General features: G+C 40.1%; 1 protein-coding gene across 1 annotated transcript; it reads left to right on the top strand.

The window, feature by feature from the left end:
- Positions 1-890: 890 nt before the first annotated feature.
- On the top strand, positions 891-4,403 carry barhl2 (BarH-like homeobox 2). Its single transcript, XM_010734344.3, has 3 exons — positions 891-1,893; positions 2,509-2,734; positions 3,756-4,403. Exons 1-3 carry the CDS (start codon positions 1,344-1,346, stop codon positions 4,066-4,068), a joined length of 1,089 nt encoding a protein of 362 aa, XP_010732646.2. The 5' UTR covers positions 891-1,343; the 3' UTR covers positions 4,069-4,403.
- Positions 4,404-24,806: the final 20,403 nt, after the last annotated feature.

Raw genomic sequence — 24,806 nt, 5'->3', positions numbered from 1 at the left:
TCAAGCCTGGATTCAGAGAGAAGTGGCAGTTCCCATGAACAGACATCATCCTCGTGCAGACCCGCAGCCTCTCTGCAGACACTTTGTCAGCTGCTCCAACGCGCACCCGCACATTTTCCTCCAAATCCTTCAAATCCACGACGGAGGAGGAAAGAAAGTGCTGAATTTCTACTACCTTTGAACGCTCATTAGCACCTCATAATTACTTTACTAATTAGGATGACATGGTTATTAACAAGATGCGCTGTCATGACAGTCACCAGCACTCCTCCTGCAGCCCCTCAATATGCCGACCTCGCGGCTCGGAGGGTTTGTGCAGAAAGATGAAGATGACACCGGAGCCGCACCGCGGCCTTATCCTCACAGCTCTTTATTAGTTATATTTTGAATATTTTTTTGTGTTCAAAATCAGCTTTGAAATTGGACTCATTTAACATGTGGCAGCAGTGCAACGTGTGAAAGTGTTACACGGTTTATATGATGTGACAAGTTGAGAAGATGGAGAAATATTCCAGAGAGAGGCAATAACATTCAATCTGTGAAATAAATATATATTTTTTGTTCAACTTCAATTTAGTTTTAGTTTTTTTTTTTTTAAACAAAACAAAATCAAAAAACTTTGCACTTCCTGCCTTCTGCCTCAGCTCTGATATTTCATATAAAATGTTTACAGCATGGCCTCAAAGCACATGCATGTTTTCTTTCTTTCTTTTTTTTTTTTTAAAGAGCTATTCTAGAATTAAACTCAATTCAATGGTTGGCTTGAACCGTCTAGATAAAGAAACAACTCCCTGATTGGTGAGGTGCCGGAGCCGGTCAGGATATAAGCCAATGGCAGAGCGGGAAGGTGTATGTGTGTGGGGTGGAGGAGAGGTGGGGGAGTGTGTGTGGAGAGAGAGAGAAAAGGCGTCGAGTGTTTATTATAAAGGAGAAAATATTAATTCCCCCTCGCCGTGGGCCGTGACGTCAGTATAGGAAGTCATTGTAGAGCAACACTGGAGCGATTAGCAGCAAAAAGGGGGAGCCTGATGTCGAGGAGTCAGCCCTATGTATATCTCTCTATACGCCTCAACTTTTAACACAAAGTTCAATATCCAAACACAAAAAGCGACGTGGACTACGCAGACCCACACTTTGCTTTTCCGCATTTTCCCTGAATGTAACATCTTGGAGCAGCTGAGCAGCTCGTGAGCGTGGATTTGGTTTCTCTCCTGGGTTTATTCAGCAACTCTTCTCTTTTTGAATGTTTCTTCCTTTTTTCTAAGCCCGACTTTTTTCTTCTGATTTGACCTGAGGAGAAGAAGTATCTGTTGTTATGAAGGCTTCAGCTCTCCTTGTTTAATATGGAAGCATCCAGCGGGTCGAGTTTTGGGATAGACACTATTTTATCCGGCGCTTCTAACTCTGGTAACCCCGTGCTAATGAACGGAGATTTTCGGCTCGGCGACAGCAGGACAGCGGATTTCAGGAGCCAGGCAACCCCGTCACCATGCTCGGAGATAGACACTGTGGGAACAGCCCCCTCATCCCCCATCTCGGTCACCATGGAGCACTCCGCCGATCCGCATCGGGTCCAGGACAGCCTTCAGCATCACCACCATCACCACAACCAGCCGCAGAGTTTGCCGCTGTCGCCTCAGCAGCAGCAGCACGCCGGGGCCGGCTGCGCCCCGAGGACTGCCACCTCCTCGTTTTTAATCAAAGACATTTTAGGAGACAGTAAACCGCTGGCAGCCTGCGCACCTTACAGCACCAGTGTATCCTCACCGCATCACACGCCAAAACCAGAAAGTGCCACGGCTCCGGACGGCTTCAGGCCCAAGTTGGAACAAGATGAAAACAGAAGCAAGTTGGACAAAAGAGACGACATTCAGAGTGAAATGAAATGTAACGGTAAGAGCACCGGAACTCTGAAGCGTCTCCATGTAGGGAGGCTGATTTAAATGATGCATTTAGTGCAAATAAAACCAGCTGAGGTGATTTATTACAGGCTACAAATCCAAACACAGAGAAAACAAACCTCTGCAATAATAAAAATAATAATAATAATAATAATAATAATAATAATAATAATGTTTTGGACGGCGGAAGTCTTTGTCTTAGTTCAGCTCCTCCGTTATTAGTCTAATAGATGTGAAAACAGATGTAAGCCCAGTGATTCTCCCCGGTGCACGCGGGCCTCCCTAGTGGGTCAATTAGAGAGATTATTGTTGTTCCTGGAGGGGGGATCATGGAGCACCGAAAGCAGCTACAAATAGAGATGGATTGACATATTGATTTCTCGTTTGAAAGAAGGAAAGGAAAGAATAAAAACTTCGGGTGACAAATAAACACAAATGTCTTTTTATTGTTTTTGGCCCACGCGCGTCACAGTCATTGAAAGTTTGTGTGCCGCTCTTCCACGTGCTCATTCCTCTTCTTAAAAGAGGAATAGAGAATAAACTCACAGCCAGGCCTTTCTGTTGAAGCACTAACGTGACTCCTCCGCCTCCCTCGCTCTGTGTTCAGGCACTAAAGAGGAAGGTGACCGGGAGATCTCCAGTAGCAGAGACAGTCCACCGATGCGCACGAAAAAGCCTCGCAAAGCACGGACAGCCTTTACCGACCACCAGCTCAACCAGCTGGAGAGGAGCTTCGAGCGACAAAAATACCTCAGCGTGCAGGACCGCATGGACCTGGCCGCGGCTCTCAACCTGACAGACACACAAGTCAAGACCTGGTACCAAAACAGACGGTAAGAAAACACACACACACACACACACACACACACACACACACACACACACACACACACACACACACACACACATCCTCATGAGAACCACAGACACAACACTCACACACAGACACAACAGACAGAAGCATTTTTCTGCTCCTGTTATTATTATTATTAGTATTATTATTAGAGCAGAAATCCAACCGACACTTTTAAAAATGATGCTAACATTGTCAGACAGTCCCTGAATGAACTTATTATTTTCTTTCTATACATGGAACATTTGATATTTTATTGAAAGTTGCTGACTTATTTTGTCCAGCCTGTCGCACCTCACATGTTCTGACATTTCATGTGTAATCTGCAGAGGCCAAAACAAAAGTCTGATTTCAATCCTTCTCACGTTTGACGGAAGAAGGCCCGGTGTTTTTCTGTATTTCTATTCTGAGGGAACAAAACTAAATATCATTTATATCATATTTTATTTTGTTTTATTGAGTGAACTCGTTGGAAGCTGACATTGTGATAAATCCAAAATAAAAGTCCTGTCTCACGTCAACATGGAGTTTGTAAGAGAGAAAATACTTTTAGTTTTCTGTTCAACTTTTTGCTTCATGAAACTTATTGTTGACATCATATTTATAGAATCAAAGAGAGATTTATTTTGTAGAAATGTCACGCAGATTTATTTCTGGCATTACTTCCTGTTCATTCACAATTTTTCCTGTTTGCTGAAAATTTAAAAACGCCTTGTCACTTTTTCACTTCTCTACATCCGGTAGCTGTCACATTTCACTGCTGAACATCAAAGTTTATTTTAAATATTACACTTCATATTATTATCATATTTATAGTGATTTCAGCCTTGATATCATCCGATTACTTTCTTGATATTTCTTCTTCTCTCTAATTAAACCTTGGTCATAAATTGGTGCCTTCAGTAATTAGGCCTCTGCATACCAATTAAGGGGGCGTTTGGGGAATTAGCAGAGCTCCGTGATTCAATAATTCATCTGCTGTATTTTGATCTGATTTCCAGGACGAAGTGGAAGAGGCAAACGGCGGTCGGGTTGGAGCTCCTGGCTGAAGCAGGAAACTACTCGGCCTTACAGAGAATGTTCCCGTCGCCGTATTTCTACCACCCGAGCCTGCTGGGCACCGTGGACAGCACGACGGCGGCCGCGGCGGCCGCAGCCATGTACAGCAGTATGTACCGGACTCCTTCAGCGCCGCATCCAAGCCTCCAGAGACCTCTGGTCCCGAGGGTGCTCATTCATGGCCTTGGGCCGGGGGGGCAACCGGCATTAAACCCCCTGTCTAACCCCATGCCCGGCACACCGCATCCGCGATAAAACACGAAATAAGACGAGAAAAGACGATGACCAGAAACCTGGTTAAACACGTGATGTGAGTAGCTGCATCGGAACCACATTGCAGGACTTTTTTCTCCCCCTGACCCCCAAAAAGACCATTTAAAGACATTTTACAGAAGTAAAGGAGGTATTTAATATAGGCCCAGACAGCCTCACACAGACTGTCTGTCCGGGCCGGGACAGAACACGGACTGCTCATGTCTGATTGTTTGTTTGTTTGTCTTTTGTACAAATACACTTACATTAGCAAATAAACTTATAAAGTTTATTAGATGGAGAAGAACGGAATGAATAAAGAAGTAATGATACTAATTGATTTGCAGACGCTTCTATTGAAACTGGACTTCAAATTTCATTTTCTGCGCCAAACTTTCATCAAAGAAGAAGAAAAAAATATTTACCGAACACGGGATCGATCATAAAGCTCAGATGAATTTATAGAATCTCTCAAAATAATTTAAAACCACTTAGACCTGTTTTTTTTAATTCTAAAAATAATTATTACAACTCTTCTGTGGCTTTGATTTGATCGAGATGAATTATATTTGATAGATAATCAGAGTTTATTTGAACCTGACATCATTTTTATGACAGAAATGGATCACAGCGTCAACAGTGCTAAATGATAGTTTAAACTCAGACTTGGAGGTCACTCTCCGGCCTTTTTTTATATTTCTCTTATTTATATTTGTGCATACATATGGATGCGCAGCAGCTGATTGGTGGCGGGATGAATGGTCCTGATGAGTCGGGTATACTGGGAATGTGGCCTTGGCTTAGCAGCTGTTCTTTGGGAGCACAGCAGACAATGAGCCTGAATTTCTCAGCGTGAGCGCTGAGGCAGGATCAGGAGAAGAAAACGGCGCTGATAATCTGCTCAGCCTTAAAAACCAGGAGACACTGAACTTGTTTCAGGAAGTTTGGAGGGCAAACAGTGAGTTTAAAGCACGTTCCGCTGTTTGTCAGTGTCACATTCATTTTTTTGTATCATTTACATTTTTGCGTCAGTCTGCTGCCAAACTTTAAACTTCGATTTTTAATGATTTTGTTTTTAAATAATGAACATCTTAATTTTTTCTTTGAATATGTCCAAACTTCAGGAGCAAATATTCCAATAACAGCGCGGCTGTGAAATGAAATGTTATAAAAATAATTAGATTTTATTCAGCACGCATTTTGGAAAATGTGGCGCGGAGGCGCGTCGCGTGAATTAGCGCCTCGGGGCTCGTTTGTTTGGGCTTCTTGTCTTTGAACTCATTGCTTATTACAGAGAGACAAACTGACCTTTGCTGCTGCTGCATTAAAAAAAGACCTCCAGCAGTCACGCGCGTTTTTATTTCACCTTTTAAAAAATTGTCTTCGCGCGCGCGCATTTTGTCTTTTTTGTTTCTCATATTTTTAATATTAGAGAAATGTTGACGCGTCACACACGGCGGTGCCAGTAGAAACACAGACTCTATCTGTCTCTTAATGTTCTGAACACATGTTAATGGAGCCTGTGGAAGCCGCGTGCCTGTCTCTCCCTGCGTGGACTTTTTTTTTTTTTTTGGACAGCCACGGACACAAATATTATTGGCTCCAATGTTACTGCACGATTATTGTGCGCTCCTCATCCGGCACCACTCAGAGTAATTAGACTAAATAAAATATCCATCCTCGTTAAATGTGCTCTGTGATGGCGCGCTCGGAGGGCAGGCTGCTGGAGGATGAATGCTCCCTTCTTCGGCCTTGTAAGCAATGGGAAATGATTGTGAAAACAGAACTGGCCTATATCGCCAATGTTGAAAAATATTAGCCTACCATATTGACCCTACAGCTTCTGCCCATTACTGCAGTATACTGCCGACGCACGTTGTTCATATGCATGACTTCTGCAGCATTATTTATTTATTGCACTCTGCGGGTGGGAGGGGGTGGGGGTGTCGGCGGTTGTGCGGGCTGTTCCAATTCATTAATAATAGCCTGAGCCATACAGCAGAACTGAATTAATAGGCTGCTACCGGCTCACACTACCTGGTCATTTTGGGGCGTTGCTGTAATCAGATTTTTCTCTTCTTATTATGATGATTTGATTTGAGTCATTCTGCAAAAAAACAGCTCTCAGCCACTTTAAAGCGGGCCACAGTCAATCCAATAAAATATTATTATTATAATTATTAAAAGTAATAATACTATTAATATTAATATTATTACTGCTCCTTGATGAGAGAATCTGTTCTGATAAAATTCTAACACAACATGTCAAATATTTTAAACATCTGTCCTGACAGAAGATGAACTCTGCTGATATTTTTATGAATATTTTGTGAGTTTTTTGGTGAAGATGAGCAATACTTGAGAAAACACAATGACTGGTGGAGAAAAAAAAGGGCAGCAGACTTGAATAAAGAGGATTAGGCCTTTTCTTGAACATGGCGCATATTATCCAGAACAGATGGGCTTTAGAGAGTCGTTTTCTTCTTCTTCTTCTTGCCTCGAGGAACCTTGTTGGGCACTTTAATTGCCACTTTTTCCAACTGATGTAATGGTGGGATATCTTTTTCATTACAATAATGAGGTAACACTTGCTCCCCTTGGCCTCTCATTATCACATCTCCTACATCACTCACTAAACACAAATTTAACCCCCCCCCCCCCCCCCCAAAGAAAAAAAAAAGAATCTTGGCGCTAAGTTCTCCTATACATCTTGTACACTATTATCAACAGCTGCTGTCTGCGCTCGCCCTGATTGCCTGACTGTGTGTTGATGTTGCAGCACTTCTTTTCATTAAGAGCCTGCAGGAGAATTTAAGGCTCAGTGTAATAATAGTTAGACGCCAGATCCCATTTTAAAATCCTGATATCTTGTATTACAAAGAAAACACATCAGATGGACTTGTGTGCTGCTTTTCCCACCAAAAGAATGCATGCATGCTTTAAGACGGTGTACTGCTGATCACAGTCCAAAACACAGAAAAGCAATCTGAGAGAAAGAACCTCAGATGGTCGGCCTTGATATCTGTCACACTTTTTCTAATTTCAAACCCTAAACTCTGAAGGGTTGGCCTCTAGCTACAAAATCATGCTCAGTCTGCTCGGCATATTTCAAATGATGCTTCCAAATAAATAGGCTGCGCGCTGAATTCTCACAGTGTCATCTAATCGCATCTTTGCGTGCGACCTGTACAATTCATTTAATAGAAGAAGAAAAAATTAAAGGGAGGGAATACCTCCTGTCTCTTAGCATTAATTAGCATTAATTTTACCATTAATATAAATGCTATAACATTTACAGGTATGATGTAATATTATACTTGCTCATGGAGGCATTATGGGTTATAAAAAGCACATTTTTGAGCATATCTGCGCATTATACAGGTTTGACATTTAATAAATGTTTTTTTTATATATATATATTGACGACATTAGTGCAGAACTTCTTCGGGCTCATTAAGATTAATAAGCAAATGAAACCAGCCATTTTAATTTGAGATGTTATTTCTCATGTGTCCATATAGATGCATTGTGTATCTGAAATGAGCTTTATTTTCAGTATGATTTTCAAACTGTGGGTTGTCAGAAAATCCATAACAGAGGATTAGTGGGTCTTATCCACAAGTTATTTTGTTATCTAAGACACTTACAGTGCGCTGAGGTCAGGACTCTACAACTGGAAGACATACAAATGATCATCAAAGCCTGGATCTCTCAGTTCCTCATGTGCACAGAGTTCTCTCTCAACATGTTACCTCTGCTCTCTCTGTGTTCCTGTAACAAATTAGTGACATGAAGTTTTTTTTTTTTTAAATGCTTTGTAGCTTTCCCTAACTAAAAATGCTGCTAAAGTTTGGTTGTTAAGAGCAGTGAGTACCCAGTGAACAGACTTGTTGACATGGAGGCTGTGAGCTATCCACTCGTCAGCTCATAAACACCCACCGCACTAGCACGGACATCTGCAACAGTCCCGCTGAATGATGCCGTATAGCTGCGACATATCATAGTTTAAATGGCCTCATCATTTCAGCAAATCCAGCCAGTTTCCCCTCTCCCTTTTTGTCAAGTGACAGGACAGCTGATGGCAGAGAAGCTCCGCTACCTTTCAAGTTTCAACCAGGCGCCGTCACATGCGGCCGCACAACCAAGAAGAAAAAAAAGTCTGTCAGCAGTGATGTCAAAAGCTTCAATTTTTACAGAGCAATTAGGGGTTTCATCACAGCGGAGTGATGTCAGGATTCATTACGGCTCAGCAACAGCTAATTGCTTCAAGGTTAAAGTAACAGATCTGACGGCATTATATTTTAAGTGACAGACTCAAATTCTGGTGGTGTTTCACAGAGCACAGGCTGACATTAAGGGAGTGTGCTCAGGCGGGATGGGAGCTGAGAAGCAACTGAAATTACTGCACATTAGGATTGTGATTGGTTGGAGTTGCAGTAAGTCTCCTAGGAACATACATGGAGACTGATGTTTGGGTCTGCCTAAGTAAGGCGAAACAAAGGACAGTGTGACATGCACTTTGCCAACATCTTCTTAACTACTCCATTCCTGAATTGTCTGTCGGCCCTCGTGGGTATAACGTATTGACCCAATATGTGAAACCGATGGAACATCTAATCTGGGTTAGAACTTTGCACCTGTCTCAACTGCTCAGCAACTTTAGCTGTTTGTCGTCACACTGAGAGCTGCACTGGTTCCCAACCTGTTTGGCTCATTTACAATAAAGCAGTGTCCCCTGTGAGCACATAGGCTGAGTAATTTCCGTCTTCCTGATTCCTTCATTTAATGACATTTCAGAGGCTTGAAAAGTTAACACTACAGTATTTTACAAGATGGAGGCAACAGAATAGGTTTTTGCTTTTTTTTTTTTTGTATCTGCTCCACCATCTCTCATGACCACTTGTGGGGCTCCTGATATCCAGGCTAGGAGCCTTTGTACATTTTTGAACCAACGTGTTAGCATTCATTCTGAGTTGTGTTCTTACGGTCACTTGGCAAATGTCAGCCTAATATTCACTATCTTTTTGCTCTGCTTTTGGTCTCCACCACTTAAAGTAGCTGCTGAACCAAAACAGTAAAGTTGCAGGACCAAAAATCAAAACAGGAACCTGAAAGACGCTACAGCAGTAATTTTCTGTGGTTTCACGTTGACCTCTTTTACATACAAGAAGTCATATGTGATGCATTGTTAATATAAAGTATTGATTATAGCTGCTTTAAGATGCAGCAACACTGAACACAAGCAGCAGAGAGCTTCGCTTTAATCTGGGCTAATCTAGCACCCTTGTATTTAGACCTTTTCATAACTTAATGACCCAATTTAAGAGCGAAATGGAATGTATTTGAGTAAAATGAATTATAGATTGGTGCATCCATGCCAGAGAGCCGCTGGAGTCATTTCTTTCAAATGAGCAGTTGTTTACCCTTGGCTTTTTTTCCTCCTCTTAAAGTAGAATACCTGATCCTTTGAACTGATTGTTTGTTTAACCGCTGCTGGGAATCAAGAATCCCCGAGGTCTGAGTAAGTGTTGATCTAAGGTTGGATTTGAAATAGCCTAATGAGGAACTCTTTGGATAATTAGTGATAGCTGGAATGCTTGTGGATAATTTGAGTGCCTCGCCACCCTGTATGAGCAAGACGACGGGGAGGAGGGCGGATGATGAAAGAAGAGAAAGATCAGGGTTAATGAAAATTAGCATGTCAAGTTAGTCCCTACCTCTGTGTTTTTTTTTCTTCTGTTTCTTTTTTTCTCTTTTGTTCTTCTTAAGATGCGTTATTGTTGATGTAATGGAACAATTAGCAGCGTGGTTCATTGCAGGGATAAGGTGCTTCTGGGGGGAGGACCGCTGCTGATGCTGGATCTGCAACTAACGCCATGGTAATTAGAGTCAGGAAGGCGTCTAGTGGTGAGGTCCAGCAGGAAATGAGGAGGTGGCACTGGGTCTATGGGGAGAGAAAGGCTGTCCCCCTTCTGTGCCCCCTAGCTAGTCTGTGGCAGACCACAAACAGGAGCTGTGCCCAGTTCAGACAATCATACAAGTTTGGACTGGTCTGGAATAAACCACCAGTAATTCTGCTTTTGGTAGTTTTCACGGCTGATCCGTCGTGACGTGTGTGATTGTGTGTAAAGACACACAATCATGACCAGTGTTGGTAAAGATGTTTATGTCTTTTATAAGGTAAGGGTTGCCATTTGTTTCTACAAACAGCACATCTATATTAAAGCCCAATCAATCCGACATCACTGATTTCATGTCTGCAGACACAACCTGATCTGTTATACGACGATTGTTAAAGAGAACAATGTGCTTCATGTCGTAATGATGAACAAGATCTACAGAAGCAACAAAAGAAATCTTGTCTAAACATGAGCACGGAGCAGGTCTGATTTTACAATATGGCAGAGCGAGGGTGACGTTGTTAACCCCGTCTCCATCACATTGTTTGTTTTTGTTTTGAATCACAAGAATAAGCAGCGAGCGCTTTCCGGAGGTTGTGTTGTGGCAGAGTTAATTACATTTTTAAATTAAGGCTGTCTCCAGATCAGCTTCATGGAGAGTGACATTGAGAGCAACATTGGGTGTGAAGAGAAGGACTGATAGGAGTTTACAAGTACCTGCAATGTGCAAGCACAGGCCTGCCGAGTGGTGAAATGTGATTAGGAGCTTGTGCTAAGCACTGTCTGGCCCTCTCACCACTCTGCTGCAGCGGGCTTCAGGCCAGGATGCGAGCTGATTGGCGCCTCCATTCTACATATTTCACAACCGTCATTTCCTGCTAAAAATCAGAATGTATTTGTAACACATGCATATGCAGACATATGTCTGTATCTCATATACATGGAGTGGTGAGAAACATGTGCATAAACAATTCCAATTGCTAAAAGTGTTGCTAAATGGATTGGGGAGGATCGGATCACCAAGGGAGTCAGAATGGTACACTGAAACAATTGTTGTGTTTTTCACTGTGGGTTGGAAATAAACAGACCTTTTGCAAGGACAAAACTGGTCTTTCTCTGCATTAACTATGGGTATGGGCTTTTTATAAGGTTATTTTCCCCATAGCCACACAAAGCAGCTACCCCCCTGGTTGAAGCGATTTGCTGTTCACAATGCCTCAGCTTAACCAGCTAGGTCAGGTCAAGTTGACTCAGACAATAGGGACTTTAGTGTCTCACCCACAGCACAGAGTGTCGCAGAAACAAAGCAGCTCGCTCCAAGTGGGGCAAACATTTCATAAAGTCGTGGCCTCAGTCTATAAATGTCCTGTCTAATCTGCTAGTTCTCATCAAGCAGACCTTTTATCCATTTTCAGACTTTGTCAGAAAAAAAAAAAAATCAATATTTGGCAAAATGTTCCTTTCTTATGACAGATCAATTTTTTTATGATTGAGATATATATTACTACAGAAATGTATTTACAAGCTCTATTTATTAGAATGCCATTTTCTACATGTTCTTAATTTTAGATCGCTTTGCCATTAAAATCATTGTATATCGTATTATTGCTTTACATAATTATAATCTACAAATGAATGACCCCAAGCAAATTAAAATTCAAAATGAACACCAAAAGATATTTGTGTTTATGTTTTAAACGCATGGAAACATATTTTTATCAATATTGTGGTACTGATGTCAACCCGTACACATATTTCTACAATGAGTAATGTGCATGTAAAGAAGAAGAAGAGCAGAAACAATCAGTCAATTAATTCATTAGTAATTAATAGCTAATGCTTTTGATAATGAATAGTGAGTAAGTGTTTTTTAAAGAATTTACTGGCTCGAGCTTCTTGAATGTGATTCTGTTTTCCTTCTGTGATAGTAAACTGAATATCTACTCACCATTGTTCACCAATCTAAAGATCAAAATGTGAAATAATAAAGCACCCAGCAGATGAATGAATAATGAAAACAATTATTAGCTGCAAGCCAAAAGTAGATAACTGTCACAAGATTTCAAAGGCACACAGACAGAACTGCTGTGTTGATTGTATGACCTTTAGTTTTTACAGCACATACAGACAATGCAATATCATGAGAGGCTGCCATTCACTGTCACTGATCCACTCCTCTGAAATGATTAGGGGAGGGCCCCAATTATAACCTAACATATGTGCGATAATAGGGAGATAATTGCATGTTGTTCACAATACCCATTTTAAGACGCAGCAGCTATCTCCCCACTCAGCTGCAGTAGGAGAAATCCATTTTAGCTTTTAGCCCCCGAATACTGCACAGCCAGCCTCTGGTTATTATTACAATATACTGTAGCCATGAGATCAGCTATACATGAAATGGATGCAGATATTCAAAAAACTATTCCTGGAATATATCACAGTCTGTAGTTGTATATGTTGTCCATACTTTATGGATGTGCACATCAGCACCTACGGGAATTCATATACAAAGGTCTCCCAGCAGCGTACACAATGGCTGCATATAGCAGGAGATGAACATCTGATTTGTCACTTTTGAAACGCTAATGTTTAAACCAAAAGGAAGAGCACACAGTAATGTGTTCATTCATCTGCATAAACACCACCTGTCCCGGCACAGACAACTCCTCAAGCAGCAAAAGTTTAGTGGCAGCCTGTGTGCAAGCCAATCAGTGGGGGCCCAGCTGTGGTTTCACGAACCCGTAGCGTTTTCAAGTGTCAGAAAGCGCTCTGAGTACCGTTGGTGGTGCTAGAGAGAGAAGACTTTCATTTCATGTCATCCGCCAGCGAGACGAATAGGCGACACGATAACAAAAAGAAAACAGGGTGTGCTATCACGATTGACATCCAAAGGTAATTTATGCTGGCCCTTTATTTACTCACGCAGCTCCCATATACGCACCGAGAGTTGTTCTTGAAGGCTAATTTGGAGCATATTTGGCATATTGCAGGCCCTCTCTCCTTAAGAATTTCCATCATTTGTCTCAGGCATGAGCAATGTGTTATCAAAATTCAGAACAGCATTGATCACCTCGCCTTTATTTTTTTTTTTATTGTTATCATCCCTGGAACAGCTCCTTAGTGCCAAAGCTTTTGTTTGTTTCTCCTTTTGTTTTTTTCCTGCACTGATACTAGAACAATACTGTCAGCTTCTGTCTTGACTTCTTTCCAAAAGTGGAATATGGCATGTTCCTCAAATGGTATCAGTAATGAAAAGGAAACCTTGCCTCACATGACACCTCTTCAGCTGCATGGGAGGGACAAAGCTTGTAGTTTTGTTTTGATGGTTAAAGAGGGGATGGCATCTGGCATCGTAATTATTTGAATAAATTACTGCAGAGCACTGATAAATGAAACCGAAGTGCTGTCAGATCTTGATCACATTCATCTTTTTATGCGCAGCTCTTTTAGAAATACAACCAATTTTCAGAAGCTTGTTTTTTAATTATGTGTCATCTGCTCCCTTTGACTGCAATATTTTTTCCTTATTTAATAAATACCATTCAATTATGTATTGCTTTTGATAAATGTAATTCAGCCAGTGGAAATCTATTTTTTTCTTTTTAAACATAGGGTTAGCTTGTAATTTTCTCCACACCTGTAGTTTAGGTAATGGTCACTTCTTTCAAGTAGTCCACTTTCAAGAGAAGCTTTTAAAGGTAGAATTGTGGGTAAGTCGACTGTCACTACCAAAATCATATGACTGATCCACACGGAAGAAAGGGCCAATTAGAGATCATTTGGCAAAGAAGCTTTCGATTGCTTTCACTCTCGTCTTATTTGGTCTTTTGTTGACCTCTGCTGAGAGCAAAGGCGGATTCTCTGACAACCAGGAGAGGTTCCGCCGTCATGCTGCTCTTTCATCTAGCATTGTAAGAGCACAAGTGCCTGTGTCCGCCAACCACTTTAATCAACTTAATGCAACTGATACTGCCTGTTGTTGTGAGCCTCTGGTCCAATTCAAAGAGGCCCACAGATGGACGATGCTGTGGAAGCTTTTCCGCAGACCTCTGCAGCCAACAAGTGCTGTGTGGGTTAGAGATGGAGGTACGGGGAAAGATGGGGGTCATGGGACATTCAGACAACACTCAGACAACCTGTCTGCAAGGGCATGCTGGTTCCTCTCTCCTTTCCCTCCATATCCACGTCTTTACAAGGGCTACACAGCACATCTGATATGAAATGTGGGTGATGGACCTTTGTTTAGTTCAAAGGTTCATACCTCTTTATTCCTAAGTCCCTTTGTGGATCCTTGGGCCTTGAAATATGTATAACTGTCCTTTTCATTCCAGCCATCTGAGGGGGAAATCAAAGCCAGAAGTTTCTGTGAGAATCAGTTTGAAATGGAGTGTCCACACAGTGTCATCATTTCTTAACCTGCTACCTAGCACAGAGCCCTTCATGACCTCCAAAACAGGAACATCCACTACAGGCTTAGAGGCAGCATCACTGATCACAGAGAAAGTACCAAAATACATAGTCATGTGTTTCCAATGTGAGGATGTTTTCAGGAAAATCAGGAGTAGACCTGGTCAAATCTTTATTTGTCTTAACATCCTAGTTTAAGCCCTTTTCATATTCATGTGAAGCTCTATCACACTCAAACAGTCATTTTTGTTCAAATATTCCAACCAATAATGTCATTTTTTAATTTACACTAACATTCCTATGCTAATACCATTATAATTGACAAATAGAAATGTTTGTATTTACATTGACAAATGTTTCATGTTGCATCCATTAGGACAACAAACTAATAAAACTTGACATGAACCAGTCAAGTAAAATGACCTGACACATGAGAGTAAATGGCAAAAGAGCTAAATAAACAATACCAACAACAATAATAAAAGACTTGAAGCAGACATAACATATTGTGTAAACATGAGTTCTCCTTCTCCTTTTTTTTTTTTTTTTACCTGTGATATATAATGTCACATTTAATATTAATTTACAGAAACCTAAACTTCATATAACTCAGTCCCAGGTTAAACACATTTTTTTCATTTTTTCTGCAATAGCTGCGTAACAATTCTTTCTTCCTTCTTTCTCTATAAATTAGATTTACTACACTAATTAGACCAAATTAATTTAGGCAATCTATTGCAGAAAGCAACACAAACCGTGAAGGTATTGGAAGATGGCAAGTGGTTGCCACTGCCTCATGTAGACATGATGGTGGAAATGTTCTCTATTATGCTGTGTGTTAAGATTAAAGTATGTAGAAAGCATTAATCAGTAGTGCAGTGTAGGTCACATGGAGGAGATGTATCCATGGTGGGTGAGTCGTCACCTGCCGCCCATACAACATAAAGAACATTGACATTGGCTGGCAGTTACCGAGGTAACGTTATTATAGCACATCTCTCAAAATGAAATTTGGTGCTGACTGACTGATTCACAGACTTTGCATAAATACCAGTACACATACATTCTTTCACCGTCCCTTTTAAAATGATTCTGAACTTAAAAAACAAACAAACAGCTAACTCTGTAGACAATGTTACTTACCTCACAAGGTGAGCTCAATTGCTAAATAACGTTTTTTTGATTTGTATTTTATTACTAATTTGTTTTGGTTGTTTTAATGTTTCACTATCATAGAAACAGGTAAACATGAAAATGTTTGGCTATGAAGTTTTTCCAGTCTCTAAGCTACTGAACCAGGATTTAGCTTCTAGCGGTGTTGTTGCTGATTGCAACCGTGTTGCCTTAACGACAACAGTGGCAAAAGATAAGCTTTTTGCTTTTTTGTGAAAAATCCTATCTCGAGCCAGTGTTTGTTCATTCTGGGCTACCATAGAAACATGTTGGACTCAGTGGAAGAAGACCTGCAGCAACTGTAAATGTTTGATTATACAATAATTAAAACATCTCTGCCATATTCTCTAAATCTGACACACTGGACCTTAGACCTGGACGATTTATTTCTGGAGGATGTGTGGTACTGGACACTACAGGTATAACAGGAAACAGATTGATTTATGCTGGTGTTTGTTCAATTTCAACCTTTACCTTAACATAACTCATGAGGTGTTAGCTGTAACCTGAAAGGAAATTGACTTCCTCAGCACAAAACCATGTCTATGCCTATTTATTTATTTATTTGTTTATTTTTATATATACTATACATTTTTTTACCTCTGTGAAAGCAGAAGGAAATCAATGGAGGTGTATACGTGACAAGAGTAGTTAGAAAGAGTGACAAGTGATCCATCACTGTAAATCTGTGAAAAGAGAACCTTAATGTAAGTACAATAATGTGATTAATGTGTGAATGGTCAAGAACTTGTACCACTTAATATAACATGTGAAACTGTCTCTCTGGGGGTAAAATGATGACAAAAAATAGGAATTGTCTGATAATACCTGTGTCTATTGTCTGCCGTGTATAGGAAATTTAATTGAGTAGTGCAGAAGGCTTACTAAAGGACAGAGAGAGACACAGAGCCCTCCAAGGCATGACATTGTTTTTGACTTGGCAAAGTGCTGAGCTCAACAGCAGACCACTAACAAGGAGACAATCACCCCTGAAGGAAGGGTGCATACACAGAATGGCAGGAGGACTCTGCTTTAAAGGGAAAGTGGTAAGCACTCACCATGCAATACTCCTGTGGTTAGTTCCCTCAGTCATAACAAAGGTCTACCGGACGGTGATTTTCATACTCTCCATTCCCCCAGCTTCATTTTCTATTTGCACTGTGGTTCATCGCCGACCTCAACATTAAGATTTCTCTTGAATATCAATAATTTAGCTTTTGCTTGGAGTTCATTTTCAAAGCACTCAGTCAGATGAAGAAATGTATCAACTTGCTTTTATCTAACACTGAGAACAAACCAATCTAAGGCATTGATGTTATTTCTCTGCTTTGTTGTCTGAATTGGAGCGTTGATCCCCGAGACACAGTGGAGGTTTTGTTTTTATCTTTGGATTAAGGAAGCATAGGTCCTTTTTTAGATTGGGGAGTGCTCTCGCAGGGGTCAAATAACAGATTAATAGGTCCAGTAATGAGCTCCCTGGAGTGTCCACGTCTCTCCGACTTCCCCAACCTCCATTATGTCCTTTTATGATGGATGGTTGCAAACATCATTCACACATCTCAAAGAAAAATGACTGGGATGCCATTTGTGTGAAGGAGAAACATCAGCTGTAGTGATATATTGTTCTGGTATGATGTTCTCTTTTGTATCTTTGTTTGTCATCCATGCTAAACTGTCACCACTGTCTCCTTTTGTTTGGTCTCTTCACAGCAACAGGAATGTTAACACGCCACTCTGGGTTTCTTGAAGGTGCTTAAAGGAACTTGGGTTTTTAGATCTGGCGAATTTGTCTGCTTTGATCCAATCACACCCTTGATGCTCAGACCACACACTTGAAAATATGAATGACAAGACAAGACACCAAGGCTGCCCATTCCCGCTTCACAACAAGCCACTTACTGCTAAATCAGCACAAATCAGTCATTTCAAACGGAGCACTGATGAGGTGAATCAGGTTTTTGAAATAGAACAGACGTGAATTATGCTTAATATTTAAACATTAAACACGTCTCCAGTTTTAGATCCAACCTCAGACGATAATGTCAATATTTGATGATGGCTCAAAATGACAATGTTTAATTTTGTTTTGCTTTCTTTACATCCAGTGTCACCATTTTTACATTTCTCATTTTATATGACTGAAATAAAAGTTCAGCAGCAATGGCATCAATATATGAGTAAAAGTATTTATTATGTAAAATGGCTCATAGCTCAAATATTTATAAAAATATTTTTTTATTTTTTAGCTACTTTATATACTGTTGGGTAGCTTATTCTATGCTTTACTTTCATATTTTATTTCAAACATGGAAAAGAGTTCTTACACCTTACATATGTATATCTTCTTGAAATATGTATTGGGTAAATCCAGAGTGCCACATCCAAATCATTCCACAATTTCACCTCACATATTGAAATACGTATCCTATTCATGGCTATATGGACACAAAGTTTATTGAAATTAAACTTTCACCTCAAATTAAAACCACCTTCCCTATCAGAGAACACTTCTGTATATATTACCTGATAGCAAATTATTTCTTGCTTCAGACATTATTTGTGTTAAATTCTACTAGATGCACAAACTCTAAGGCATTTCACTTTAAAAATAAAGTGGTGGTGTGTTTGTGGAAGCCTGTGTTATCTGTATTGCCCTGTTTTGCAGTATGCATGAAGCCTGTATGTTACTTCTGTACACCATACCTCCACACAGTCATTTAGTGATCATTTGGTCATTTATGACAGTAAGTGAACAATAAAGAATATACATCACTTTGGGATTCAGAATGTTCCTCCTAGGTCTGCTCCTTGTCAGCTTTGCTCACATGCTTTATATGTTGTATATGAGCTTTCCAGCTGATTTTGTGGTTTAAAATCACACCTAGAAATTTGTTTTCATATTTCATATTTTCATATACTTGTTGTATCTGAACGCCATCTAACCTCACTTGTGTTTGAGTGTATATTTTACAATTTCAACAACATAATCTTTCTTCAAATTTAAATGAAAACTTTTTTCATTTTCTTGTTTTATTTTCTCATCTCTGAAGTCCTTCACAGAACAAAACACTGTCTGAAAATTGAACAACTTCAGAATATTTGATACTTTATATACTTTTACTCTGAGGTACTCCATAAATAATCCAAGCATGGTGATTCATGCTCATCAACCTTTACAGCCTACTATTTAAGTAGCTTTTTAAGTAGCCCCTGATACCATACTTTTCCAAATGATCAGGTAATATGATGTGATCAATGATCAGCCAAAGTTTTTATATCTATAAATATTCTCACTGCAGAGTATGCAATTTGTCATTTCTTCTTTGAATGGAATCTATAAGGGCCAGATATTTCATCTGAATCCACAGTGACTGTCAGCAGCAATTTGTATGTTTCAATAAATGTATTTGTCTTTCAGTAAAAACTTTTCCAGTATCTTGTGAGGCGGTGTCCATACCCTGTTATACACTGAGGTATCACTTTTGTAATATTTGTCTTGCTTGGGAAAGTCACATTTACAAATGACAAGTTACAGATGTGCATTACTGGTTTACAATACCATCAGTACCATGTCAATTTCAGGAAGTTATTTTTTTACAATTAAGAAAAGAAAGTGCCTGCTTGATCATCTGTAACAATATATAATGATTTATTTATTGGTTTGTATTTGTGTATTAATAATCTGATTCTGCAAAGCAACTTGTAACTAAAGCTGTCAAATAAATGTGGAGTAAAAAGTCAATTCTTATCTCTGAATTATGCAGTCAAGGTAGAAAATAGTAGAAGTAGAAAATGGAACTACCCAAGCACCAGGAACAAGCACCTCAAAAATGTACACTACTTGAGTGAATGTAGAGGCACAGATTTTAGGTTTGGGAAAAAAGAAAAATGTTTATTTTGTAAATTCTATAAGCTAATGAGGTGATCGGTGTCTGCAAGCATGCACCAGAAGTGTGAATTATCAAACAGACAGATCCATTTGTTGGGATATCGACATTATTAACACTGGTATCTGGTATTTAGATACTGAAAAAATAGTTACTGTTATCAATCTGCCCAGTCCTAACATCTGTGCTAATTTAGGGAAAGATCATGATTATAGCAGATAAATTACACTTAGAGTATGGATGGTTTTTCCTGGCAAAAATAGTTGGTGCTCTTATGGGGAAAATAGAGGTTAGAGTTAATTAAAAAGCTAAGGTTAATTGCAGGTCTCGGAAAGGACATGAACTCTGGACTACCACATGAGAGCTGGACTCCCTACACGCCCATGTAATCACTTCAGTGCTGTGTTTTTACTCTGCCATTATGAACCTCAGAGTCATTAAATTGGGCCATTATCAGATAGATAAATTTGGATAAAATTCACAGTTACACTTTTCCATTAAAATGAATCAGGAAATGTTATTTTTATCCTCTGGTATGCTGAGACATCGGTCATTAATCCCTCTGTAAGGCGGAAACGTTGCAGAGAAACCAGAGTTTCACACCTACTAGCTAAATCTCAATTTATGGCCAGCCTGCTCTCATCACAAAATCTTTGATGAGCAGCAAGGAATGTTAAAAATCCTTAACAGTGTCGGCCTTGTCATCTCGTGGCTGGTTAAGAAGTGTCGGGAGCGAAGTATAATCAGCTGCCAGAGCTATCCCCTGGTCAGATATCTCTGTCCACCATCATTAACTGACCTTACACGTGTAGAGAATAACCACAGGGGAGGACAGACAGTACAGCAGTCACAGGAGACAGATCTCAGGAGGTGATTACTTTATGCTACACCATGGAGCGATGCTAATGACCTCTGTGCTCTTGCATTAATGGCCTTTGCTGTCACATTATCATGTGGCAGAGGTGTATGAAGAGGTCCTCACCTCTCGGAGACAGTTTAATCAGAAAAAGCTGTACTAATACTCAGAATGAGGTTAGATAATTAGGACGTGCAAGGATGAGCAACTTTGATGGTGGCATGGGACAAAAAAAGTTCTGTATTCATCTACAATACTGACAGAAGTGATATTGTTAGAACCACAGACTTTGCATATCATTCTTATATGATTTGATATTGGTTGTAATAAACAAGATTACCAGTCTCCATGTTAGAATAATTCAGTAGTCAGATGAGAAGATGACATTAATCTCACGTCTATGGTAAATACAGTACTGACCAGGAGTCATGGCTTAGTTCAATTAGTTTAGCAGAAAGATTCAAAGAAGATTCAACAATCAGTTCTCACTGAAACGTGCCATTGTAGCGAATTGTAGCCAGTGTAGTAGCTTGTTAGCTGACAGCAGTATACTAACAGGTTAGCTGGCTGGTGCTCATCGTGATTTGGACATTTCTTTTGTGAAACCAAAGCTAATACAATGTGTTAATTGGTTTTATAGGTGTTGGTGGCCCTTTTTTAAGTTTAGACAATCATCATGCTAAGCTAAGCTAACTATATCCTGATTCTCCGATCTCCACACTGCACGCAGACATGAGATCAATATAGATGTTCTTATCTCATTCTCCTAAAGAAACCAAATAAGCCTATTCAGCAAAATGTAACTATTTAGCTACTGTAAGTGTTGCAGGGATATGCATCAATTTTATAGGGTTTATTTTGTCCTATAATTATAATTGTATATTACAGCAAGAAGAATGTGTGCTGTGCAAAAAGAAATAATCTCCAGAAATGACAGTAGGCCTATCACTGATAAAGTCTGTCATTCCAAATTCAGAAACAGTTTCTATTACAGCCTCAATACGTCTCATACAGAGAGGCAAAGCTTTATGTATCTTAGGACCCAATTTCAGAGTGAAAAGAGCTGACTGACTTAGGGGCCCAACTTCGTTTTTTTTCTTCCTTCAATGAACCTCAGCTAGAGTGAATGCAAATCAGGGTAGGTGTATTAATGGACATCTCTCTCACTGTATGAGATGGGGACTTAACGTCATGCTAAATTGTTTGTCTTGTGCTCTGGGTTGATCCCTTCATTATATGGCTCTTGGAGGATTACTCCAGGATTTGGGTGATTCCTCTGACTCATGATGTGAATGGTGAAAACAATGCTGAGGTGTATATTGAAGTGGCATACAGGGAGATGAAACGGAGGGTGTGATATTAAATCACTCTTTTTTTTATAGTCACATACACCTATTATCTATTTTTGTTATGCTGTTTAATGTTGTGCCTGTGAGAAAGATTTCTAAAATTCTTGCTGACATTTTGCACCCAAATTTGGCTTTACCTTTTTATCTCACTGATCATACATCTCTGCTCTTATTCATGTTCTGTGCTATTTCCTCTGTTGTGGCTTGCTACTCTTATGTCAAGTGGGGCCATAACTTGTGTGTTTGAGTTGTCCCACCAACACTGATGTGAACACATGCAGAACTTGTCCCAAAGGCAAATGTGCTCTTGGACAAGTGGACGAGGCTCTTTGAGCTCATGGGCGTAATGCACAGATCACATTATATTTATGTTGGCTGATTTTTGGATGATTTTAGCTGGCTGCTGTTGAAGATGTTTACATTCCCAACTTTTGTTTCAAAGAATTCAAATATGTTTTGCTTTAACCTATTTCATGTGCTAAAAAAAATTCTCTAAATTCTCTAAAAGCTCAATGAATCCTTATTTTTAACACGACCAGCCAAACCGAAGGACGCAGCTCCTCAAACTCTATTTCTACTCTATACTCTGTATCTCTCTGTAGCAGACAGCAGTGGTTAAATGGCTGCTGTGTGATTCCTGCATCTTCAGCAGACCCAGGCCTGAAGGAAAAGTGTCGTCTTTGAATTCGCAGCAGAGACACAGAGCTCTGGCCCCTTTCTCCTCTCAACTTCCCCCTTGAAGTTTTTTTTTTCTTATAGCTGAAAAGAGAGCAGGATTGTGCTTAAAAAAAAAAAAAAACGAGGGGGTTTTTAATCTGGGGAATGAGTGCTTTGCCATGCAGCCCAGCTCTAGGGAGAGTGCCAAGCAGGGCCGGGCAGTGTATTAATATTTAAATTCCAGTCCAGATAATCAATAGAAGGGGGTACTTCTGTGCGCTGTTACCCTCAGATGGGAAACGATAATAGGGAGAAAACCTGCTGATTAGCCTCCTTAGAAGCTCTCTTCTCTGTGTAGTGCTCAATACTTTAGGAGTGATTATAACCTATTGAGGCAGAAAACCTGATCGAATATAACCTCTTTTGAATTCCTTGTTCCCTCAATAGAGTGTCAAAAAGAGCATTCAGAGGTTCGTGTTACAAAATCAGCGCCTTTCTAAGGTATTCCCATTTCTTCTTTGCATATGGTGCGCAAGAAAAATTTCAGGCAGCCTTTATGTCGTAACATAATGCTTTAATATGGGTGCCATTGCCATAACAAGCACCAATAGGGAACTTATATTTTATTCTTCTTTTCAGTGTACATAAAAAATCCCAGCTTAGTCCTTTTTTGTCTTTTCAATGCTTTGAACTCCTTTCAGCCTTTAGGGGGACTTTTTGTGCTGTGGACTGTGGTGTGCATTCACTGTAAAGGCACTCAATACCGCAATAAGACCACAAGCAAAACTGAGTGTCTTAAGCGGGACCACACATCTAAGGCATTTGCATAATTTAAGGAGGGGAAAAAAGAGAAAAGGCAAAAAACCAACCCTCTTCATTTAAGATGAGAATCGAGGCAACGCATACCTCTCTCGACCTATCGGGTTACTGCATATTTTGGTTAAAATGGCCCAACAACAGCCGAAACACAAAGTCTTAGAATTTAAGCCTTTGAGGGCGAGATTCGTCTTTTTGTGAAGTTAAGATTTCAGCCACTTTACCATCTTCTCATAACACGGTGTGTCTGAAAATCTGAATGTTTAAGAGAGGTCAGGATTTTTCGCCATTGTCCTCACTTAGTTAAAGCATCGGAGATAAAGAAAAGGGTGTGTGGGGAGTGGTGGGGGGTGCCAATGCTTTTCCTGAGGATAATATCTCGTTTGAAGGGCCAGCAGAAAGAAAAGCAGAAGGAGTTGAAGTAGTGGTGGTGAGTATCTTGAAAGAGAGCAAGGCCAAAGCTGAACTGCTCAGTTCATTTTCCACCTCACTGGCCGTCGTAATCCATCTTGGCCAGCTGCTAACAAGATTGAGTCTGAAGTTTACCTCCACAATGAGATAATCAGATTAAGATGCACAAAGATCAAATAATGACCCGGCTTTAGGGCAAGTTCAGCAGGCCCTTGATTGCGATGTGTGGTCCTTCAGATATATTAAAGAATTCAAATTGTCTTGCCATACCACGTATGAAATGATCAGAGAAATATGTGTGAATGGACCTATGTGGAGGTACGCTCATTTCATGCTTAAATGTTTCAATTTCTGACAGTTAGTTTTGTGGAAACATGAAGCTTTGTTTAAATCGTTAACTTTTTCATCTTTGCCGGAAAGACAAAGGCATAATGTGCAACCTGACAAAATACATTCAGAAATGTAAAAGACGGTTTAAGTTTCTAAAGTGTTATATGATATATGAAGTTGTTTAAATGCTACCCAGACTTCTCCTCCCCTGCATACTGCTTTGCTTTAATAGAGTAACGGGATTATTCAGAGAGGCATACAAATGTGATTGTCTCACAGCAGATGGTGCGCACTGCTTCACCTTTGAGAGAAGTTAATTAAGCCCGCCATATTGTGCCTATCCAGGGGAAAAAATGTAGATGAATATTGAGCAATCGAACCCTGTCTCTTTCTCAGTCCTCAGCACATGGACAGAGGAGGCCATTGACGCAGAATTATGTACCGAGTTCAATTAATTCACATCCACTTTCCAGCGCTCTCTTCCCACGTTCCACAGAGCTCCTGAAAGTTCGACCCTCGCTAAACGCGCCGCTCCACGGCGGCTGCCAAATTCTCAAACAACCTCCGTTGTGTGATATCAAATGGGTCAGTGGGAGGGAACTTTTCTTAATTCCCTGACTCTCTGGCCATCAACAAATTACCTTCCATGACTTTAAGAAAAAATGCAGTTTTACGTTCATGTCTCTCCTGTCAGCTATATTTTAGTGATGGAGTGAAACCAGTGAAAGTCAGAAAAAGCGGTGAGGTTTTTATGGTTAACCCGTCAAACACCAGCCGACTAAAGCAGCTACAGTGTGTTTTCCACAAAACATCAAAGCCCTGAGAGGTAGAGGTTCAGAAAAAAAAGACAAAAAAAGGGGGAACTGCAGATTATTAAACCAAGTGAAGTCAGAATAACAAAATAGTGTTCAAAGTGCCCAACATGGAGGGGGAAACCTACTGAGTGCAATAT

Source organism: Larimichthys crocea, chromosome XVII (genome assembly GCF_000972845.2).
Source record: "Larimichthys crocea isolate SSNF chromosome XVII, L_crocea_2.0, whole genome shotgun sequence".
Lineage (NCBI taxonomy): Eukaryota > Metazoa > Chordata > Actinopteri > Sciaenidae > Larimichthys > Larimichthys crocea.
Note: the sequence above shows the minus strand (reverse complement) of the source record. Positions and strands in the feature narration are given on the sequence as shown.